Genomic DNA, 20,334 nt, shown 5'->3' on the forward strand with positions numbered 1-20,334 from the left:
ACTGCAAAAGTCCTTCATTGACTGTGAAGCACTTTGGGTATCCTGAGCTTGTGAAAGGTGCTATGTAAATGTAACATTTTTCTTTCACGGTCTTCATTATATAATCCGTTGATGAAAACAGTCAAGTGTTTCTGGCCTGAACATCACTCCCTCTCAATTAATTCCAGCTCATCCCTCAATCAATGCGAATCAGCCAGCTCTCCTTTAGAGTCACTGGGAACCAATAGGTTGTAGCATTCAGAATCGTACACAGTGCTTCTGTGGTGCTGTATTTTTTTTTAAGTCGGGAGAAAAGAAAGAAAGAGACCAAGTACAGTTTGAATCTAACATTTAAAATGAGTGCTTTGTGCAGATGCAACACATTTTATCACTGATGAAAACCAACCACAATGATCACATCAACCACTGGAAACACCTGAAACTAAATTGTTATAAAACATTTATTGAATTATTTTACAATTGGCATTTCACATAGAATAAAAAAACCAAAATGTAAATGAAAAAAGTCATAATTTTACTAAAAATATGTATAACCAGAGAAAAAAGTTACAAAACCATTACAGAAGTTAAATTGAAAGTTATACCCACAGAGGAAGAAAAAAGGCCCACTTTTCTAGATAGTTCTCAGAATGTTGACAACACTGACAAAGCACCAATTGTTGTCCGTAACATGTTCTCCTACAAGTACCAATTTTTTCATTCTCAGAATGTTGGAATCACTGGCGGGGCCTGCATTGTATGCCCATTCCTAGGTTCCCTGAGAAGATGGTTGTGAACCACCTTCTTGAACCGCTGATAGCGGTTTGATACAACTGAATGGCTTGCTAGGTCACTTCAGAGGGCAGTTAAGAGTCAGCCACATTGGTGTGGGACTGGAGTTACAAATAGGCCAGATTGGCAAGGATAGCAGGTTTCCTTCCCCAAAAGGACTTAAATGAATCAGTTGGGTTTCTACAACAATCCTACAGCTTTATGGTCACTTGCACTAATACCAGCTATTTTCTAGATATTTTTTCAAAACAGAACACAAATGCTCAAAGTACCATGGTGAGATTTACATAAAGTTGCTCAGAGTCTTCAGGTCAGAAACAGGCCACTCAGCCCAACTGGTCTATGGGGGCATTTATGCTCCATATGAGTCCCCTCCTACCCCTCTTCATTTAACCATATCAACATATCCTTCTATTCCTTTTCCCTCATGTGCACCTATGCTATGCACCTCAACTACCTCTTGTGGTGGCAAGTTCCACATTCTTACCACTCATTGGGCAAAGAAGATTCACTTGAATTTCCTATTGGATTTATTGGCGACTATCTTATATTTATGACCTCTAGTTTTGGGTACCCCCACAAGTGGAAACATTTTCTCTAAGTCTACCTTTTCGCACCCTTTAATAATCTTAAAAACCTCTATCAGGTCACTCTTCTTTTCTAGAAAAAAAGAAACTCAGATTTGAAATAATTCCCTGGATTATTAGTCCAGAATTAACAGTCCATTAAGATAACCATTACAATATTTGTGCATTTGTCCTAAAGCGAGTTGACACACTGTCCCACTTCAGTAATGCAGTTTATGACACCAGCTGGGGGCTTACACATACCACTTTTGAAGAGCGAATGCAAAAGGGAAGAAATTAAGTGGGAGCCAAGGAGATCATGGTTTGACATCATCAAGCAGTGGCTGGACAGAATTTGATCAACAGACTTGGAACTCACAATGAATGAGATTTTACAAACTTGTCTGCAGCTTGAGTGTCACGTTACCATGGGGCCAATAGGGACATCTCCAACATGGTCAATGGTTCAGATCCCAAAACAAGTTTCATAATACCAGTTGTCACATAACCAACTCAGGACTAGCCTCCCAGGTGACAGAGTGGGGTGAAAGGAAGAAGTAGACATGGTCTCTTTGGGATCGACGATAACACATCTGGGCAAACAGAAAATCTGCACGTGACTACAGACTTTTTATTAGCTTAACTTATAGACTCAAACATGGTGATGGGCTTCTGTGGAGACTAATAACTAGCTGAAAAAAGTTATAATTTATCAATAGTTCTGCACCTTCTCAACTTGGTGATCTCGACTGCATCCTTGAAATTGTTCAGAAACTTTTTCTCTTTTAATTTAAATTTTGCCCCAGTGAGAAGAGACCTAATCCTTTTAACACTAAAGAGAGCACGGCATAGTCAAGACCCTGGAGCTGGTCATTCGGTACAGTCCAATGGAGTCAGCTTGTGGTAGAATCCCCATACTATCCTCTTCCTTACAATATAAATGACACCAACCACCTAGAGTACTTCCGTTCCCTCTTTAGGTTCTCCTCTCAGGGTTGAGCGAGCGCCTTAGCGAGCCTCTTCCAGAACCATCCTTTGGTGCTTGGATTTGTGTAATCACAGAGCGTAATGTGCCGGAGAATGCTAGGAAATTCCCTCTTGATCCGTTTGTACTTGACGGGGATCAGGCGCTTGTCTCGGGCACCTATTGAATCAGAAATCAATACATCAGCCTTAAAATTTCCCACCCTACTTCAAATTTTCTCCCTCACATCCCTTTCTTTCTCCCCCCATCCCCTCCCCACACACACGAAAGGCACTGACTTGGGTAGAATGTGCTTCCACAAACATCAGAAGTCCTGTGGTATCACCCAACCCCAACAAATGATTCTTCATAGAAGGTCATTCACCCAATCATTCCTATTGCCAGCACAGCTGTCTACTAATTCCATTTCTCTACTCTTTCTCCAAAATCTTTTAATATTTTTCTTCAAGTGCTTATCTAATTCCCTCAAGTGTCATTCCTTTAGTTTTGATCACCACACTAGTAAAGCAGTCTATATCCTTAAGACGCTTTGCACGAGAAAAAAAATCCTGCGATGCAACTTCCTTTTAAGCTATCAACTACTAACTCAGCATTTAAGTGCGAGCCTAGACAATAGACGTCAGCAGGTCATTTGAAGGAGCGTGGCATCACAGCCAATCCCGATCCCATCTTCGCCAAATCTTTATTAAATGGGAACGTTCGAGCTGGTGTCAATGAGTAGTGATCAAGAACTGCAACCATTTCTGTTATGTCTCAAATAAAGCAACGTGACTGAGTACTGTAGACTTGAGTAAGTGTGACCTTAGTCTCTTTATTCTGACTCCAGAATGCTGGCACAGCATGGGAGGCCTGCTTATATGCAGTGCTCCCAAGAGATCCCTTGGGACTCCAACAGATGCGCCCTCTGGGGGCAGTAGAATGCTGGTTACAAGGTGTTGCATACATAACAATTTCTTTTTATATAGCTCAGTACCACACCCTGCAGAGCAGTGAGCAGTGAGGAACCCCCCCCCCACCAAAAATAAGCACTTTTCCACCCTCTTCCAGCAAGCTTGAACTGCTGGAAGGCCTCTGCTGCTCCAATAGTGGCCTTCAGCAAGTGAGTCACACTGGGGCTGAGGAAGACTCAACTCTTCATTCAGACGGGAGTGGGGGTGGAAAGGCGGCTTGCCAGGACTTCAGTCATTACCGCTGCACTGTGACACAGTGCAATTGAGAGCTCAGTGGGTGAGTGATCATAGGTAAAAAACAGCAAAACTTTGTGAAGTCACAAAGGCTGTGAAAAATCACTTAAAAAAAAAAGCAATAAAACTCATCAGGGTCACATTACACAAAGAGATAGAAACATTGAGAAACCCCAGTGTAAGGCTACAGCAAGAGATCACATAGGTTGAAAAAAGTAGGAATGAAAATGAGATGAATCACAAAGTGGAGGTAAAGCCTGTAGGAAGGGAAGATGGAGGGAGATGAGGAACACTAGAACATATAAAAGAATGAGTTAGAGTAGAAGATAGTCTATTGCAAATGGAACACCCCGATTGCAAATGTAACACCTATTGCAAATGTAATGCCCCTATTTAAAAAAGGAGGCAGACAAAAAGCAGAAAACTATAGACCAGTTAGCCTAACATCTGTCATTGGGAAAATGTTGGCATCCATTATTAAGGAAGCAATAGCAGGACATTTGGAAAAGCATGATTCAATCAAGCAGAGTCAGCATGGCTTTATGAAAGGGAAATCATGTTTGACAAATTTTCTGGAGTTCTTTGAGGATGGTGGATAAGGGGGAACCAGTGGATGTGGTGTATTTGGATTTCCAGAAGGCATTCGATAAGGTACCACATAAGTGGTTACTGTAGAAGATAAAAGTTCACAGGGTTGGGGGTAATATATTAGGATGGATAGAAGATTGGCTAACTAACAAAACAGAGAGTCGGGATAAATGGGTAATTTTCCAGTTGGCTGGTGGGGTTCCGCAGGGATCGGTACTGGGTTCTCAACTATTTACAATCTATATTAATGACTTAGATGAAGGAACCGAGTGCAATGTTGCTAAGTTTGCTGATGATACAAAGATGGGTGGGAAAGCAAATTGTGAGGAGGACACAAAAAATCTGCAAAGGGATATAGACAGGCTAAGTGAGTGGGCAAAAATTTGGCAGATGGAATATAACGTGGGAATATGTGAGATTATCCACTTTGGCAGAAATAATAGAAAAGCAAATTATAATTTAAATGGAGAAAAATTGCAAAGTGCTGCAGTACAGAGGGACCTGGGGGTCCTTGTGCATGAAACTCAAAAAGTGGGTATGCAGGTACAGCAAGTAATCAGGAAGGCAGATGGAATGTTGACCTCCATTGAAAGGGAATAGAGTATAAAAGCAGAGAAGTCCTGCTACAACTGTCCAGGGTATTTATTGGTGAGGCCACACCTGGAATACTGCGTACAGATTTGGTCTCTGTATTTAAGAAAGGATATACTTACATTGGAGGCTGTTCAGAAAAAGTTCACTAGGTTGATTCCAGAGATGACTTATGAGGATAGGTTGATTAGGCCTATACATATTGGAGTTCAGAAGAATGAGAGGTGATCGTATTGAAACTTATAAGATAATGAGGGGACTCGACAGGATGGATGCAGAGAGGATATTTCCACTCATAGGAGAAACTAAAACTAGGGGACGTAGTCTTAGAATAAGGGGCCGCCATGTAAAACTGAGATGAGGAGAAATTTCTTCTCAGTGGGTTGTAAATCTATGGAATACTCTGCCCCAGAGAGCTGTGGAGGCTGGGTCATTGAATATATTTAAGGCAAAGATAGACAGATTTTTGAGTGATAAAGGGAGTAAAGGGTTATGGGGAGCGTGCAGAAAAGTGGAGCCAAGTCCATGATCAGATCAGCCATGATCTTATTGAATGGTGGAGCAGGCTCGAGGGGCCAACTGGCTTACTCCTGCTCCTATTTCTTATGTTCTTACAGTACATTGTTGCTTTACCTGGACTGAGACTCAGAGCGAACTTGGTTTGAAAATCACAATCATCGCTGATCAAATAGTCGTCAGAGATTATCACCACCATCCTTTTACATCTGTCATTAAAGATGAAACAGAGAAGCCATGAGGTTTCAGTTGGACAATTGGTAATTCATCTCATTCTTGTTTAATATTTTAATTATTACTTTTGATCTTTTTGTCTGATGATGTAGATTTCAGCTTAGAAAAAGTTTCTTTACAAATGTGCTCAATTGAATAAGGGTAGTTTGTTGACAAGTGTGAAATGATCATCTACAGAAGGATATGGAATACTGGAGTTGGATAACTTAATATCATTGCGGATTGAAAAGTACTTAAATGAGATGGGTTTGCAACTGGCAGTAAAGGCATTGGCTTGATTCCAAATCTCAAATAGGCAGATTCAGCCCATCCTAACTCATTATCCAGAGTGACCTACAGGTCCCCACTTACCCTTGGTATTGCACCTGCCCATATTTTCTCCTTAAGTCAGGGACTGATGGATGGGAAATCAGAGCTGGAAAGTCCTCCATTTTTGCCACTGATGAGTTTCCTTGATTGATGGAAGATACATGTCTGGGGTAATCGTGCTAATAAACCATCCTCCCCTGAAGGAGAGTGTCCTCCATCTCATCTCAATCCACTATATGAAAACTGACAAAGTTAGGAAGGTGAGAGGCAGTCAAAGCTCGAGTCACAGCTCAGCGAGCTTATCCACCTGGCACCCGAGCCATACAGAAAGATCCTTATTTCGATCCCCGGTCTGTTACGTTAGTCGTTCTCAGGACAAGCAACTGTAGGAGTAACTGTAGCAACTCTTGGCCCCAGGGAGGAAAGATAAATTGGCACGGGGTTCTGCTCCGGATCAATATGCAGTGATCCCTGCTGGGAACATTAGGAGAAGCTAGAATTAGGCTTGGTTGTGATCCTCCTGGGTTTTGAGTAACCTCCCAAGGCTTGGTTAAGGCTCACATGTGACTAAGAGTCTTGTACGAGGTGTCAGAAGGCAAGTTAGAACCTTTTAAGTTCTAAGCCTTGCTGTCGGATACCTAGCTAAGAGGCCTGATAGGTGGTAAGTGTACCATTCTTTGGAGGAACAGATGACTTTGTTTCCAAAGCTTTCCACCAGTGGCAGTTTTCCTCACCTCAAATCTGGGTCTGTTGGAGAATAATTGTTAGAAACTAATTGCTATGATTAGTCAGCAATTCCATCATCATTGTATTATTCTTCTACAAGGATGGTCGAAAGCAAGGGAGATGGACCTCAAGAACATGTTCCCATGATACATATTGAATGCCCTTCCCTAATCATGTTGCAAATTATTGGGAACAAGAGGTTAGCACAGACAACGCGGAGTAAAACTCTCAGCTGCTGCATGCCCGTTATCCCAGAGACATGCCACAGTTTCAAATCCCGCCTCGCCCATCTCCAAATACCTTTTCTCTATGAGCTCGCTGGAGATGGTCCAGACGCATGACCCCGGCAGCACATCACGATCAAATACACACAATTTCAGTTTGGACTCTGACTGCTCGAGCTGCTTGATCATCTCATGGACAAACTCGATGTCGGCTTGACAATAGCAAATGAAGGCATCGAAGAACTCAGGCGCAGCTCCTGCCAGACAACAGAGCATTTATTGATACATCACCTACTACATGGTACCCTACCATGCTTCTTAAAGCACTCCACCATTGTGGTTTCCTCACCTCATATCTGGATCTGTTGTAGCACAATTGATAGAGATTGATTGTTAGGATTAGTCAGGAACCCCATTATTGCTGTATCATTCCGATAACCAGGATGATAGAAGAGGAACTAGATAGATGTGGATCTTTTTTAATCTAGTAATTCCTATGTTCCTGAACCTCCATATACTGAGATACACTGGCCTCCTTACATGTTATTCCTACTGTTCTAGCATTAAGCACATGTCCTGCTACTCTCTATTTTTAATGTTGCCGCAATCCTTCCTTGATTAATCTTTATGTTGGTGATGCAGAGGGTAAATTCACTGAACCTATGCTCCCAGCGGGAGTTGCTTTCATTGGGAGCGGGGGTCAGAGACTGGACTACAAAACTGTAGAGTTGATTCCCTAACCTGTGCTCCCTTCAAGTGGCTTCCTGATGGGAGCACTGAATTTACCCTTACATTTTATAAAGTATATTGTGTAAACATAGACTGTAGTAGTGAGCAGGCTGTACTGAATATTTAAGAATTGAACCAATCAGTTTGGTCTTGTGGCAGTGTTCAGTTAGGCTGGGTTTTAAAACAAGGTGATCCCAATGGTTAGGGTCACAGTCCTTATTCAACCTTGGGTGGATTAAGGTTGGGGGTTCTTCATTGATGATCGCTCTGTATAGCTGGCCTTCTATTTCAAGCTCAGCATTGAAGCCCCCGTGCCTTCACGTGCTTTGAGTTCCTCGTCTTACCCAGGCCAGGGGATGGGGGGGGGGGGGGGAAATAACACTTCCCACAGGGAGGAGAAATTAGATTGGGAATCAACCAGGCATGGTCATACTCTCCCAAATTAGAAGTTATCACCAAACATTGAAGGAATATCTAAAGTATTATTCCCAGCTGTATGTGTGTGTACTAAATCTTGTTCTGCAGATTACCTGTGGGGTCATCTCTTATTGTAATTGCTTGAGTCTTGGGCCCACTACTATCCACTGATGGCACCTGAAGAGGTTTGTTGAGGTACAGTCTACAGTCCACTTCTGTAAAGAATGAAGGCAGATTATATTATTTTAAATGCAGATGCACATTTTTGAATTCATGCTATTTACTGTAAGTGATTTCCCTTCAGTGTTTTCAATGCACCCCCACGTTTCAATAGTTCTAGACCTGGGAGTGATTACTGTATTGAACAGATGAATGTGTCACGGACAAATACCTCGGCCTCAACCTTCAATGCTTTATTAAAGCTACCTCAACACAGCAAAACTACAAGTAAATACAGTGGCGATTAGTACAAGCCAATACCCTGGCTTGTCTAAACGCCCCTATCACGAAGTACCCAATGTCTAAACCCTCTGCTCGGATCCACAGTGTACCCCCGAATCTGTACCGACCGGCTGGGCATACCCTTATGGTCCTTGCAGCAAAACCTCCCCACTAAAACCCTTCTAAGACTTCGTTGGGAGAACACATGGCACCTCCTCACACAGTGGCTGTGATCTTAAAGATGTATGGGCAGGCTGATGCTCACCGATTCATTGGCTTACTTGCTGCTTCTCCTGGTGAAAACGTGTCTCTTCTGATTCCATACTGTTTATGGTTTCTTCTCTCCATCCCAGACAGAGTGCTCGGTCCTTGTAGAGATGAAGCAAGCAAGAGCAAAAGAGAACGCTTTGGCCATGCGGCCACCTTTTATATCCAAAGTCTGTTTGCCTTTTCTGGCCAAATAAAGTTTTGTCCTTGTTTCAAGGATCTTGTTTGTTTGCTTCTTCTGACCCAATAAAGTTTTCCTTGTTTCGAGGCTTCTGTCAGCCCATGTGTATACCAGTGATGGGGTTTTTGTTCCAACCGGTCTGGGGCTTAATGGCTTTCTATTGTTCTGGTTTCCTGCCTCTCGGGGTTATATCATTCCAGGGTAATAGCTTGATCACTGACCAGTTCACATTGCTTAACAATGGACCTCCATCTTTGCCCATTACCTGTGATGCGTTGCCTTATCCTGGCCATTGTAAAGCCCCAGACCACCCCCGCCCATCAGATGTGGAGTTCGAGTCAAATGTGAAAAAGTACCTGGGCCCCTCCCACAACAGGCTGCCAGCTTTTTCTGCAGTGAGAAATATTAAAACGCAATGCTCAGATATCCAACAATCCTCGGGGAGCTGATGCTTACCTTACCCTTAAAATGAGACCTCCTTCATCCCAATCTGCTGTGCATCTGATCTCATCCTTCCAGAATACCAACCCTACCATCTTCCGTTTCAACCACCATTCCTACCAATTTGTTCTACTCTTTTGAGTTAAAAAAAAAACTGTCCTGAAGAGGTGGTGTGGATCTTCACCTTGAACCTCTGCAGGTTGGTTCTGTTTTGTTTCAACGGAGTGGTTTGACAGTCAACCAGTCATATGGGACACGAGTTACAGACCAGCTAAGGATGGCAGGTTTCCTTCCCTAACAGAACATTAATGTACCAGTTGGATATTTACAACAATCTGACAGTTTCATGGTTACTTTTACTGATCCTAGCTCTGCATTTCCGTATTGTTTGTAAACTGCCATGGTGGGATTTGACCTCACGTTCTCAAGACCTCTGGATTACTAGTTTAATAACACAATCACTACACTATGCCCGCTTGTTCTGCTGCCCAAGTACAGTTCTGGGTTTACTTTCTCGATCCTGTTACGTAACTTATTTCCCTCTATAAAAGATGGCTGAGGTCAAAGAGCTGTAGATTATCCTGTTCCTCACAGCTCTTCACCGCCACCCTCCACCACCACCTCGATTTCCCAAGTTCTTCCACTTTTCTCCATTTGTCTTGGTTTATTATTCACCAGCTGTGAGGGCAAGGTGGTCCATGTTGGTTGCTACCCTACATTGTCCTCCAGGTGTAAAGACAGTCTGGCAGCCCTTCAGTCAGCATGCCATTTTGAATTACTCCACAGGACTACTCTGCAGCCACAAGACTAGCATAGTCCAAGCAGCAATGGAAAAGACATCCGGTCCGATCACCTTCAGAGATTGCCAACTGCATCATCAACATAGATTCTCCTTTGTGGGCAGTATTACAATTCTACTGAGGTAAATTGCACAGCATTAAGTGATTTCAGGGAAACTTTCTGTGAAGTGAGTTCTCCACTCCTATCCTTAGCATCACCTCGGTCATTTGACAGCATTCTCACCCTTGAGTCATATGGTTGTGGGTTGGAGTCCCATTCCAGAACTTGAGCACATAATCTAAGCAGACACTCCAGTGCGAGATTGCTGATTCGGTGTTACTCCTTGCACGAGACGTAAACTGGTCAAACTGGATGTTTCTGTAGGGAAGGTATTAAAGCCAAGCTTTAGCTCATCTTCACCAGGTGTCTGCACACCTGCTCTTTAAAGCTATCTGCTGCAAAGCGCAGGAATCCTGGCCTAATTTTTGATGTATGTTTTGATGGAGGCATCAGCAGCTCCCTCTCCTTCATCCAAATACCTATTCTTCATGGGTGAGCCTTGACTATTCAACCAGACGTGGGATGGTGAAGGAATGGGACAAGGTATTAAAACCAAGCCTGATCCTATAGTTACCTGATATCTGCAATCTGTGCTTTTCAGCAGGGGGGACTAGGTAGAAGGAGCCGGGCCCTGGTTGAATTTTCCCCTCACTATCCAAGGATAGAGGCCAATTGCAAATTGCCCTAACGAAGGTCAGCCAACTCAGCACAGACCAGGAATCAAAGTGGGGATATTCCTGATATGTGCTACAGTGAATTTACTCAAGAGTTGAGCCATTTTAAATTTAATGCAGCATTGTGGGAGAGGGTTTAAACTACTCTGCTGGAGTCTGGTGTTCTGGAACATCAATCAAAATGTTAAAATTTCCTCTTCATTTCTGGGAACCTCACAGCTCTAACAGACAGTACATTAAATGTCTTGCTCTCACGCTGTTTAATACCTGCTACACTATCTCCTTTGCATGGCTTTATTTCAGTGTGCTGACATTATAGAATTCATGCTTCTTTTCAGGTGATTTGGTTGACATTCTCTCACTATTCTCAAATTTAAACAACTTTTACAAATAACATTTGATAATGTATGCTTCTAGAAACATTATTTACAATGCTCGGCTATATAATTCCTCTCAAAGATGTGGCATATTTTCTCAATCACATAAATCTAGTCTTAATATATTCCTCCTCACGCACATATGAACAGTATATTCTCTCTTTGTCTCTCGCACACATGCGCACATACAACAACCTACTTTCACATAGCTCAGTTAATGTAGGAATACATCCTAAGGCACTTTATAGAAATATAATCATATAAAATGGATGCCAAACCAAAAAAGGCGATATTAGGAGTAGCAATTGAAAGCTTAGTCAAAGAGGTGGGTCAAGGGATGTGAAGAGGTTTAGGGAGAGAATTCCAGATTGTAAAGCCTAGACGCCTGAAGGTTCAGCCGCCAATGGTGAGGCAAAGGGAGTGGATGATGGCAGGGGGAGGGGGCTGTACAAGAGACCAGAGTCAGAGTCAGAGGAACAGTTCTCAGAGGGTTGCAGGTCTGGAGGAAATTAGAGTGATGGTGAAGGGGGAGGTGAGGAGAGGGAAACACAACAGAAGAGAGGAGGAGCATAAGAGCATACAAAATTGAAGGCTGGGGTGGAGGGGATCATCCATCAAATGTTTTCGGTCCTGTCTCGCAGCGCAAGGGAAACATTCTTGAAAATCTTACCCAGATGAATGTTAATAGTGGAATCTGAAGTAAACTCTACATGCAATACATTATGTATTTATAAAATGGCCCAATGAGCTTGCATGTGATCATACAGGGATTCTGATGGCTGTGACAGCTGAGGGAAACTAGCCTTGCAGCAGAATTGTGAAACGAGGACTGCAACTTTAAGATTCACTTCCTTCTCCTGATAATTAGTACTAGAACTGAAGAAGTAGAAAGTTCCCAAAGAATATTAAAATTCTCTGGTCTTTTAAAAGCTTTACAGTAAGTCATTGAGTTGATCACATTCACTGGTGTGGGACAGGGCCATTAAGGGGAATAATCATCTTCAAAATCCCCAGTTAGAGACTTTGAGGCAGCAAGTTTTGAGTTTACATTGTGAAACCTTATAAAATGGGGTGACAAAATGTCCTATTAGCAAATCAGCTCATCTCAATTGGTGGCACTCTCGCCTCAGAGCCAGAAAGTGAGGAGCTCGAGTCCCACTTGAGCACATAATCTAAGGTGCAGAAACAATGGGTGCGGCATTGTTGGAGGGGCAGCTCTGCAGAGAAGATGTTAAACCCAGGACTTGTACTCCTGTCCCGGTGGACATTAAAGGCCACATGGCACATTTTGAAGAGGGGAATTTTTTCCCCTCTGTCTTGATCAACAGCCCTTCTTCAACCAACACCACCAAAAATAAGTTAACATGTCATTCATGTCATTGTTGTTTGTGGGATCATGCTGTATGGAAAATGACTGCCTGCATATGAAAGTAGTCCATTGTACGTGAAATTATTTGGGAATTTCTAAGCGACATAACAACAAATGTATTTATGTAGCACCTTTAACATAGTGAAGCGTCCCAAAGCAAGTCTCTCTAGTTCTTTCATCAAATCTGCCCTAGATATAAATGCAAGTTCTCTCCATTTTTTTCTTCCATAAACATTAGACACCTTTGCAAACATCACCCTACTCATTTACTCATCCTCATTTGACATTCAATGGCATAGAAACATAGAAAATAGGTGCAGGAGTAGGCCATTTGGCCCTTCGAGCTCACACCACCATTCAATATGATCATGGCTGATCATGCAACTTCAGTACCCCATTCCTGCTTTCTCTCCATACACCTTGATCCCTTTCGCCGTAAGGGCCACATCTAACTCCCTTTTGAATGTATCTAATGAACTGGCCTCAACAACTTTCTGTGGTAGAGAATTCCACAGGTTCACAATTCTGAGTGAAGAAGTTTCTCCTCATCTCGGTCCTAAATGGCTTACCCCCTATCTTTAGACTGTGACCCCTGGTTCTGGACTCCCCCAACATCAGGAGCATTCTTCCTGCATCTAACCCGTGCAATCCCGTCAGAATTTGATATGTTTCTATGAAATCTCCTCCCATTCTTCTAAATTTCAGTGAATATAAGCCTAGTCGATTCAGTCTTTCTTCATATGTCAGTCCTGCCATCCCGGGAATCAGTCTGTTGAACCTTCGCTGCACTCCCTCAATAGCAAGAATGTCCTTCCTCAGATTAGGAGACCAAAACTGTACACAATATTCAAGGTGTGGCCTCACCAAGGCCCTGTACAACTGCAGTAAGATCTACCTGCTCCTATAGTCAAATCCTCTCGCTATGAAGGCCAACATGAAGGCCAGCATTACCATCGTTGAATCTCCCACTAACATTATAGGGGGACGGTGGGGGGGGGCTCGCCATTGAACAGAAATTTAACTGGACCAGCCACATATATACTGTGGCTACAAGTTGTCAGAGGCTGTGTATTCTGCAGCAAGTGACTTGCCTCCTGACTCCCCAAAGCTTTTCCATCACTTACAAGGCACAAGTCAGGAGTGTAATGGAATACTTTCCACTTGCCTGGACGAGTGCAGCTCCAACAATACTAAAGAAGCTCAACACCATCCAGGACAAAAGCAAACCGCTTGAAGTCACCCCATCCACCACCTTCAACATTCACTCTCTCCACCACCAGCACATCGTGGTTGCAGTGTGTACCATCTACAAGATGTACTGAAGCAACTAGAGAAGGCTTCTTCGACAGCACCTCTCAAATCTGCAACCTCTACTACCTACAGTGCTAAGGGCAATAGGTGTATGCAAACACCAACACCTCCAAGTTCCCCTCCAATTCATATACCATATTGATTTGAAAATATACTGCCGTTCTTTTGTCACTGGATCAAATTCCTGAAACACTCTACCTAACAGCACTGTGGGAGTGCCTTCACCATACGGACTGCAGAAGTTCAAAAAGGCAGCTCATCACCACAGTCAAGGGCAAGTAAGGGACGGCAATAAATGCTGGTTTTAACAGCGATGCCCACATCCCATTGGCAAATTTTAAAAAAAACAACATTCCCCTCTCACCCCAGCACCACTGTGCTCCATGGCGTATCTACTCATTTCAGCCCATATGTACGTTATAACCTTTTTGCTTTTCGTTGTCAACTCAAAAAAGTTTTAGCGTGAAAATCAAGAGTGAAGTGGTAGAAGAGGAATTTGCAGGGGATGGGGGATGGGGGATTGGGGGAGGGGTAGGTTCCTTGTTTCAGCCATTTCTCAGCTCTTTTCTAACCACAATGTAAAATTTTGACTGTGGAAGGGGACGAATGTTTGGCGGATGTTTCCATTGTGAGAGGTGAGACTCTCGCACAATGAAGTCTCCTGCCAGAAATTCCACTGATATGCTTGCACAATGCAGGAACACTTGCTGTACAGTAGCTGAAGTGGAGCCCATAACATGGATCTCCTGGAAGTTTCAAAGTATTTCTTCTATCCTTGACAGCCCCACCGCCACCCCGATGGAGCAGCAGGATTTGGCTCCAGTATTCCTGGGTCACCCCCATGGGTGGACGTTATCCCAGTGTGTTGTAGTTGCACTGCAGCTACTCATCAAGGCTTCTTCAACAGCACTTCCCAAACCCTCAACCTCTACCACCTGGAAGGATAAGGGCAGCAGGTGCGTGGGAACACCATCAACTCCAATTTCCCATTCAAGTCACACACCACCCTGACTTGGATTTTATCACCGCTCCTTCATAGTCACTGGGTCGAATTCCTCGTACTCTTGACCTAACACAATGGGAAAGCTTTTACCACTGCAGCAGTTCAAGAAGATGGCCCATCACCATCTTCACATGGGCAACTGTGCAATAAGTGCCAACCTGGCCAGCGACACCTACAGCCGGAGAATGAACATAAACCACTGTGAATGATGGGGGTAACTTTCCCTTTATGTAATTGACCCATCTCCAGTAGTTAGGACATTATGGAATTGACAATCGGATGGAAGTTCCACCACTACTCAATTTGGTGTGCAGACACCCACCGGGAGTTTGAGATTCTACTGTAAAGATAGCATTCTGTGGAACCAAAATTGCAGTAAATTACTTTCTATTTCTCAGACTTGAAACAATCTCGTTTCTCATGAAAAAGTGCAGTCAGGTGACCTTACTTCTGCTCAAACCGCAAGAAGGGAACGGAAACTTAAAACTCATTCCTCAAATTAGATCAACACCAGAATTACACCCCCAAAAATATTGAACTGCATTGACAAGAAAATGACTGCGATATCTCTTGGACATTTTGTGAATGTAGAGTCTGTAATTACTGCACTGAAACACAACTCTTGTTACTCGAATACTACCCCCAAGACACAGACCACAAAGGGAAAGTGAGCAACACCGACTCAAATATATTGCAGCAGATGTATAATCTATGATCATACAGGCCGTTCTGAGATAATAAACATTTCACAAACCAGAACTCCACAGGTTGTAGAGCTCTAAATTAAATGTTTTACAAATGTTCAACTCTCCGCTGGCATGCTTTATTATTCATTCTTAGGATGTGGCCTATCCCAGTTGCCCTGAAGTGGTAGTGGTGAGCCGTCTTCTCGGAAAGGATTGGATAGGCTACTTCAGAGGACAGTTAAAAGTCAACCATGTTGGTGCGGTACTGGAGTCACATGGGCCAGACCGGGGAAGGGCTGCTGGTTTCACTTTTGGTAGCAATAGAAAAACAGAATATTTTAAATGTTGAGAAACTATTAAATTTTGATGTTCAGAGAGATTTAGGTGTCCTCGTACAGGAAAGTTAGCACTCAGGTACAGTAAGCAATTAGGAAGACAAATAGCATGTTGGCCTTTATTGCGGGGGGGGGGGTTGGAATATAAGAGTAAAGAAGTCTTACTACAATTGTACTCGTGCCCCCATTTTGCTGAGATATCTTTATACCCAAATTGAGACCACACCTGGAGTACTCTGCACAGTTTTGGTCTCCTTATCTGAGAAAGAACATACATGCCTTCAAGACAGTGTAATGAAGGTTCACAAGGTTGATCCTGGGGATGAGAGGGTTGTCCTGAGAGATAGAGTAGATCGGGCCTATGCTCTCTTTAGAAGAATGAGAGATGATCTCATTGAAACATATAAGATTCTGAGGGGGATTGACAGGGTATAGGCTCAGAGGTTATTTCCCTTGACTGGAGAATCTAGAACTAGGGGGCATAATCTCAGGATAAGGCGCCAGCCATTAAAGACAGAGATGAGGAGGAATTTCTTCACTTAGAGGGCTGTGAATCTTTAGAATTCTCAAGGGCTGTGGATGCTCAGTCGTTGAGCATAATCAAGGCTGAGATAGGTAGATTTTTGGACTCTAGGGTAATCAAGAGATATGAGGATCGGGCGGGAAAGTGGAGTTGAGGTTGAAGATCAATCATGATCTTATTGAATGACAAAGCAGACTTGAAGGGCCGTATGGCCTCCTGCTTCTAATTTTTAGATTTTTATGTTCCCTTCCATAAAAGGGATTACGTGAACCAGTTGTGATCCCTTTTAATGACAAATCAACAGTTTCATGGTCATTTTTTATACTACTGCCTTTAAACTTTTTTTAAAAACTGCGATGGTGGAATTTGAATGCATGCTCTCTGGATTATTAGTCCAAGACTCTGAATTACTAGTCAATAACATAGCCACTGTACCCACATAAAGAATAGTTGTTGGAACAGGTATACAATTGCTACAGCAACCATGGAGTTGTACCTTAGCACTAGTCAAAACTTTCAGGAGGAGGGGAGAAGGTTGCCAGCATAATACAAGTCCAGTTCCTTCCAAAGACCATCTGGAGTCAGTCTCAGATGATTATTGAAAGGAGCATAAGGAAAAGTAAGTCATTCAGCCCATTGAGCCTCTTCTGCCATTCAATGATGAAGTTGGTCAGTATAGGATCCAGAGATCTTCCCAACTCCTAACATCCTGCCTCAACCCACACTCATGGAGACTAATACATAATCCTCAGCCTACCATTCTGACAAGAACACAACCCAATGAGTAACCAAAATACAGATTTCAAATACCCAAAATCTCAAGAAGATAATAATGAGGAAGACCATTTGTACAATCCTAGCTCACCCATTAATAAAGATGCTCCAAATACTTATTTGTAATAATTCCAAGTTTCCTACCTTCATAAACCTACCGAGTGAATTCCACACGATCAACTGTACAAAATACTTTCTAATCAAACCAGCAAGAACTTTACCTTTCCCTAGTTTTAAACTGTGCTTCGTGTCCTACTAATCAAGGTTTATTTTAAAGTGGTGCTCCAGATTTGCTTTCCCCACAGCATTCTCATATACCTCTTTAAAACCTTATATTTGCATTGACTTTGTCAGATAAACGTAACCCAATTGGCTTGTTAAGTTGAATTGAGTTACGATTCACTCTGACCTCCAATACCAGCATGCAACTCTTTTTTTTTGGGGGGGAAACACAATAAACATTCGATCAAGTATCAAGTGCCCCCCGATCTGGGGGACACTCCAATACCAGCATGCATCCCACATTGTGATCATCCAGATGTAGGGTGGTTAAATCCTCTTTCAATGTGACTGGTTCGTTGGGAATGGTAACAACCTCGAGGGAGGGAGCGAGCGAGGGAAGGAAGAGGTCAAATGTATTCCACCAAGGGGGAAACAATAATACTAGTGAGTTTTTAGAAAAAATAAACCCGATATGCTATTGTAGAAAAAAAACAAGTGACTCGCCAATAGATGGTTTGAGGTCTTCAAGGATGTCATCCCGTTCTAGCTTCTGGAGTAGCTCCAGCAGTCTGCCAACGGAAGAGCCTTCCTTGCCTTGCCAATCTTCCAGCAGTTTTCCGGTGGGGTTGCCTAACCTCTCGTAGTTCCTAATCTCCAAATATTCAAAGCCCATCGCCTCGGCCAGCCCCGTCCAGTCCGCGGCCACCACACTCGTCGGATTGAGAAACAGAGCCAGCTTCTTCCTCACACCGAAGTTCAGGGCAATCACGGGAACGGAGAAGAAGTCGATGGGCTCCAATGAATCCGCAGTCTCACCATTTTTCTTCTCACAACTTGCCATGTTGTGACTAATATTTGCGCAGAATTCTTTACAGAAGTAGACAAAAATTACAATTAAAATTTATTTTGCTATTTTCTCCCGGTAATATTATTGCACATTTCCCCAACCTTATCTCACACATAAACCTCAGAACAAAAAGCACATTAAACAAAAATCCAATGTCAAACAAACTTTTTACTGAACTTTAAAAAATAGGTAATTAAACCTGCTTTAGTTTCTCCCACAATTTTACGACGAGAATAAAGCCTTTCTTTAGATTTTCTAAAAATATAAAAGAAACGTACTGCGAAATATACATTCTAAGTAGGAACTAAACTTGCTTTTTAGTTTTGCCACCGTCAACGCTTAAAAAAAATACACACCAAACAAAGCCCTCTCTCCGAAGACCTAAAATGAATTCGAGTTTATAATAGAGGAATCGAAAGATCTTAATTTTTTTAAACTCGTAAGTTATTTCCTTGATCTGTTCCAGTTCGTGGAAGTGACGTTCTTGGGGAGGAGTAGAAATGGTTCATTTCCGTGTTGAGCAATCATTTAATTATTCGGCTTGGTTTGTTGTCTAACCTACAATGCAAAACAAAAAGGTTCAAGTTATATTAAAGATGGAAGAAAGGCTGTACGTTTAAACATACCAAGTTACTTTTTTCATAAGTGGATCAATTGAAATTTTCAACACTCAATTGATTTTTTTTTATTAGGTAAAAAAGACCATGAAAAAATTGCAAGTATTTTTGTTGCTGGATCAAAATCCTGGAACTCCCCATCTAAAAACATAGCAGGAGTACATTCACTACATGGATTGCAGCAGTTCAAGAAAGTGGAAAAGACTGGCTTTTTCTCTCTTGATAAAATTGTGGGAGATAAAAGAAACAAAGGCTTATTTTTTTAAGTTTCTAAAATGTTTGTTTTACATAGATTTTTGTTAGGTAAATGCTGTGTATTGAGGAAGCGTCAGACTGAACACTGTGAGCTCAAAGTAAAATGTGACCTTAGTCTTTTATTACGGGACTCCAGAGTGCCTCTCCAACCTGTGAAGCCTCCTTAAATACCTGTGCTCCCAAGGGATTATGGGATCCCTTGGGACTCCAGGGGATGAGTCCTCTGGTGGCTGTACAGAATAAATACAAGTCCACATATATAACAGTAAGGGTATCAAGGGATTAAACAATTGTTGGGACATGGGCATCAGCAGCATTTATTGCCCATCTCTAGTTCCCCTTGAGAAGGTGGTGGTGAGCTACCTTCTTAAACCACTGCAGTCCATGTGGTGAAGGTACTCCTGCAGTGCTGTTAGAGAGGTACTTCCAGGTTTTTGAACCAGCGACAAAAATAAAGATTTGCATTTATATTGCACCTTTCATGGCCTCAGGACGTCTCAAAGTGCTTTACAGCCAATGAAGTACTTTTGAATTGTAGTCACTGTTGTAATGTAGGACAAACAGAGATATATGTCTAAGTCAGGATGGTGTGTGACTTGGAGGAGAACTTGGAGATGATGGCGTTTCCATGTGCTTGCTGGCCTTGTCCTTCTATGTGGTGGATGTCATGGAGTTGGGAGGTGCTGTCAATATGGATGTGAAAGTCCAGCTCCTTGTTTGGTTTTGCTTGGTTAAACAAGAGGCGAGAGCCCTAGGACTAACTCAGTGTCAACTGGAGATAAAACTGGTAACCCGATTGCTCTGTATGGTTCAATGCCTCAGCAAACATTGCATTTGTTTAAAAGAATTCAAGTAATAAGCTAGGTTTGCCAACTCCGGTTGGATATTTTCTGGGTGATTTAAAACCCATGACCTCCTGCCTCCAACTGCCCCGCCTCCCATTGGTCACCCCATGGGCCCATCCTGGTGATGGACTGACTGCAAATGCCAAATGGCAGGCAAGTGGATGCTCAGTTACCCAATTGGAAGATTCTTGACTATTAGTCAAACAGTGTCCCCACCTTCCAATTTCTTCTTTTATTCCCCTATAATCTTTCTTCATGGATACTTGTGGAATTGCCTGGGAGATTAATTTTTCATTTCTGGAGACTCCATGAAAATGTGATAGAAGTTGCAGGTTTGGGAGGTGCTGCCAAAGAAGCCTTGGTGAGTTGCTGTAGTGCATCTTGTAGATGGTACACACTGCAGTCATGGTACACCGGTATGGAGGGAGTGAACATTTAAGGTGGTGGATGGGGTGCCAATCAAGCGGGCTGGTTTGTTCTGGATGG

At 42.6% G+C, this 20,334-nt stretch overlaps 1 protein-coding gene across 1 annotated transcript; it reads right to left on the bottom strand.

The window, feature by feature from the left end:
- Window positions 1-422: 422 nt before the first annotated feature.
- On the bottom strand, window positions 423-18,601 carry myd88 (MYD88 innate immune signal transduction adaptor). Its single transcript, XM_070895133.1, has 6 exons — window positions 18,488-18,601; window positions 17,789-18,151; window positions 7,954-8,055; window positions 6,771-6,951; window positions 5,319-5,410; window positions 423-2,481 (listed from the first exon to the last, which is right to left on the bottom strand). Exons 2-6 carry the CDS (start codon window positions 18,123-18,125, stop codon window positions 2,327-2,329), a joined length of 867 nt encoding a protein of 288 aa, XP_070751234.1. The 5' UTR covers window positions 18,126-18,151; window positions 18,488-18,601; the 3' UTR covers window positions 423-2,326.
- Window positions 18,602-20,334: the final 1,733 nt, after the last annotated feature.

The sequence above is a fragment of the Pristiophorus japonicus genome, chromosome 1, assembly GCF_044704955.1.
Source record: "Pristiophorus japonicus isolate sPriJap1 chromosome 1, sPriJap1.hap1, whole genome shotgun sequence".
NCBI lineage: Eukaryota > Metazoa > Chordata > Chondrichthyes > Pristiophoridae > Pristiophorus > Pristiophorus japonicus.

Excerpts from the sequence above, each read along its gene's own strand:
- myd88 (XM_070895133.1), bottom strand. The coding sequence starts at position 18,125 with ATGGCAAGTTGTGAGAAGAAAAATGGTGAGACTGCGGATTCATTGGAG. Across the intron at positions 5,411-6,770 it reads AGCGAGCTCATAGAGAAAAG|ATGTAAAAGGATGGTGGTGA; the intron begins GTATTTGGAGAT and ends CTTTAATGACAG. Across the intron at positions 2,482-5,318 it reads CGCTCTGAGTCTCAGTCCAG|GTGCCCGAGACAAGCGCCTG; the intron begins GTAAAGCAACAA and ends CTGATTCAATAG.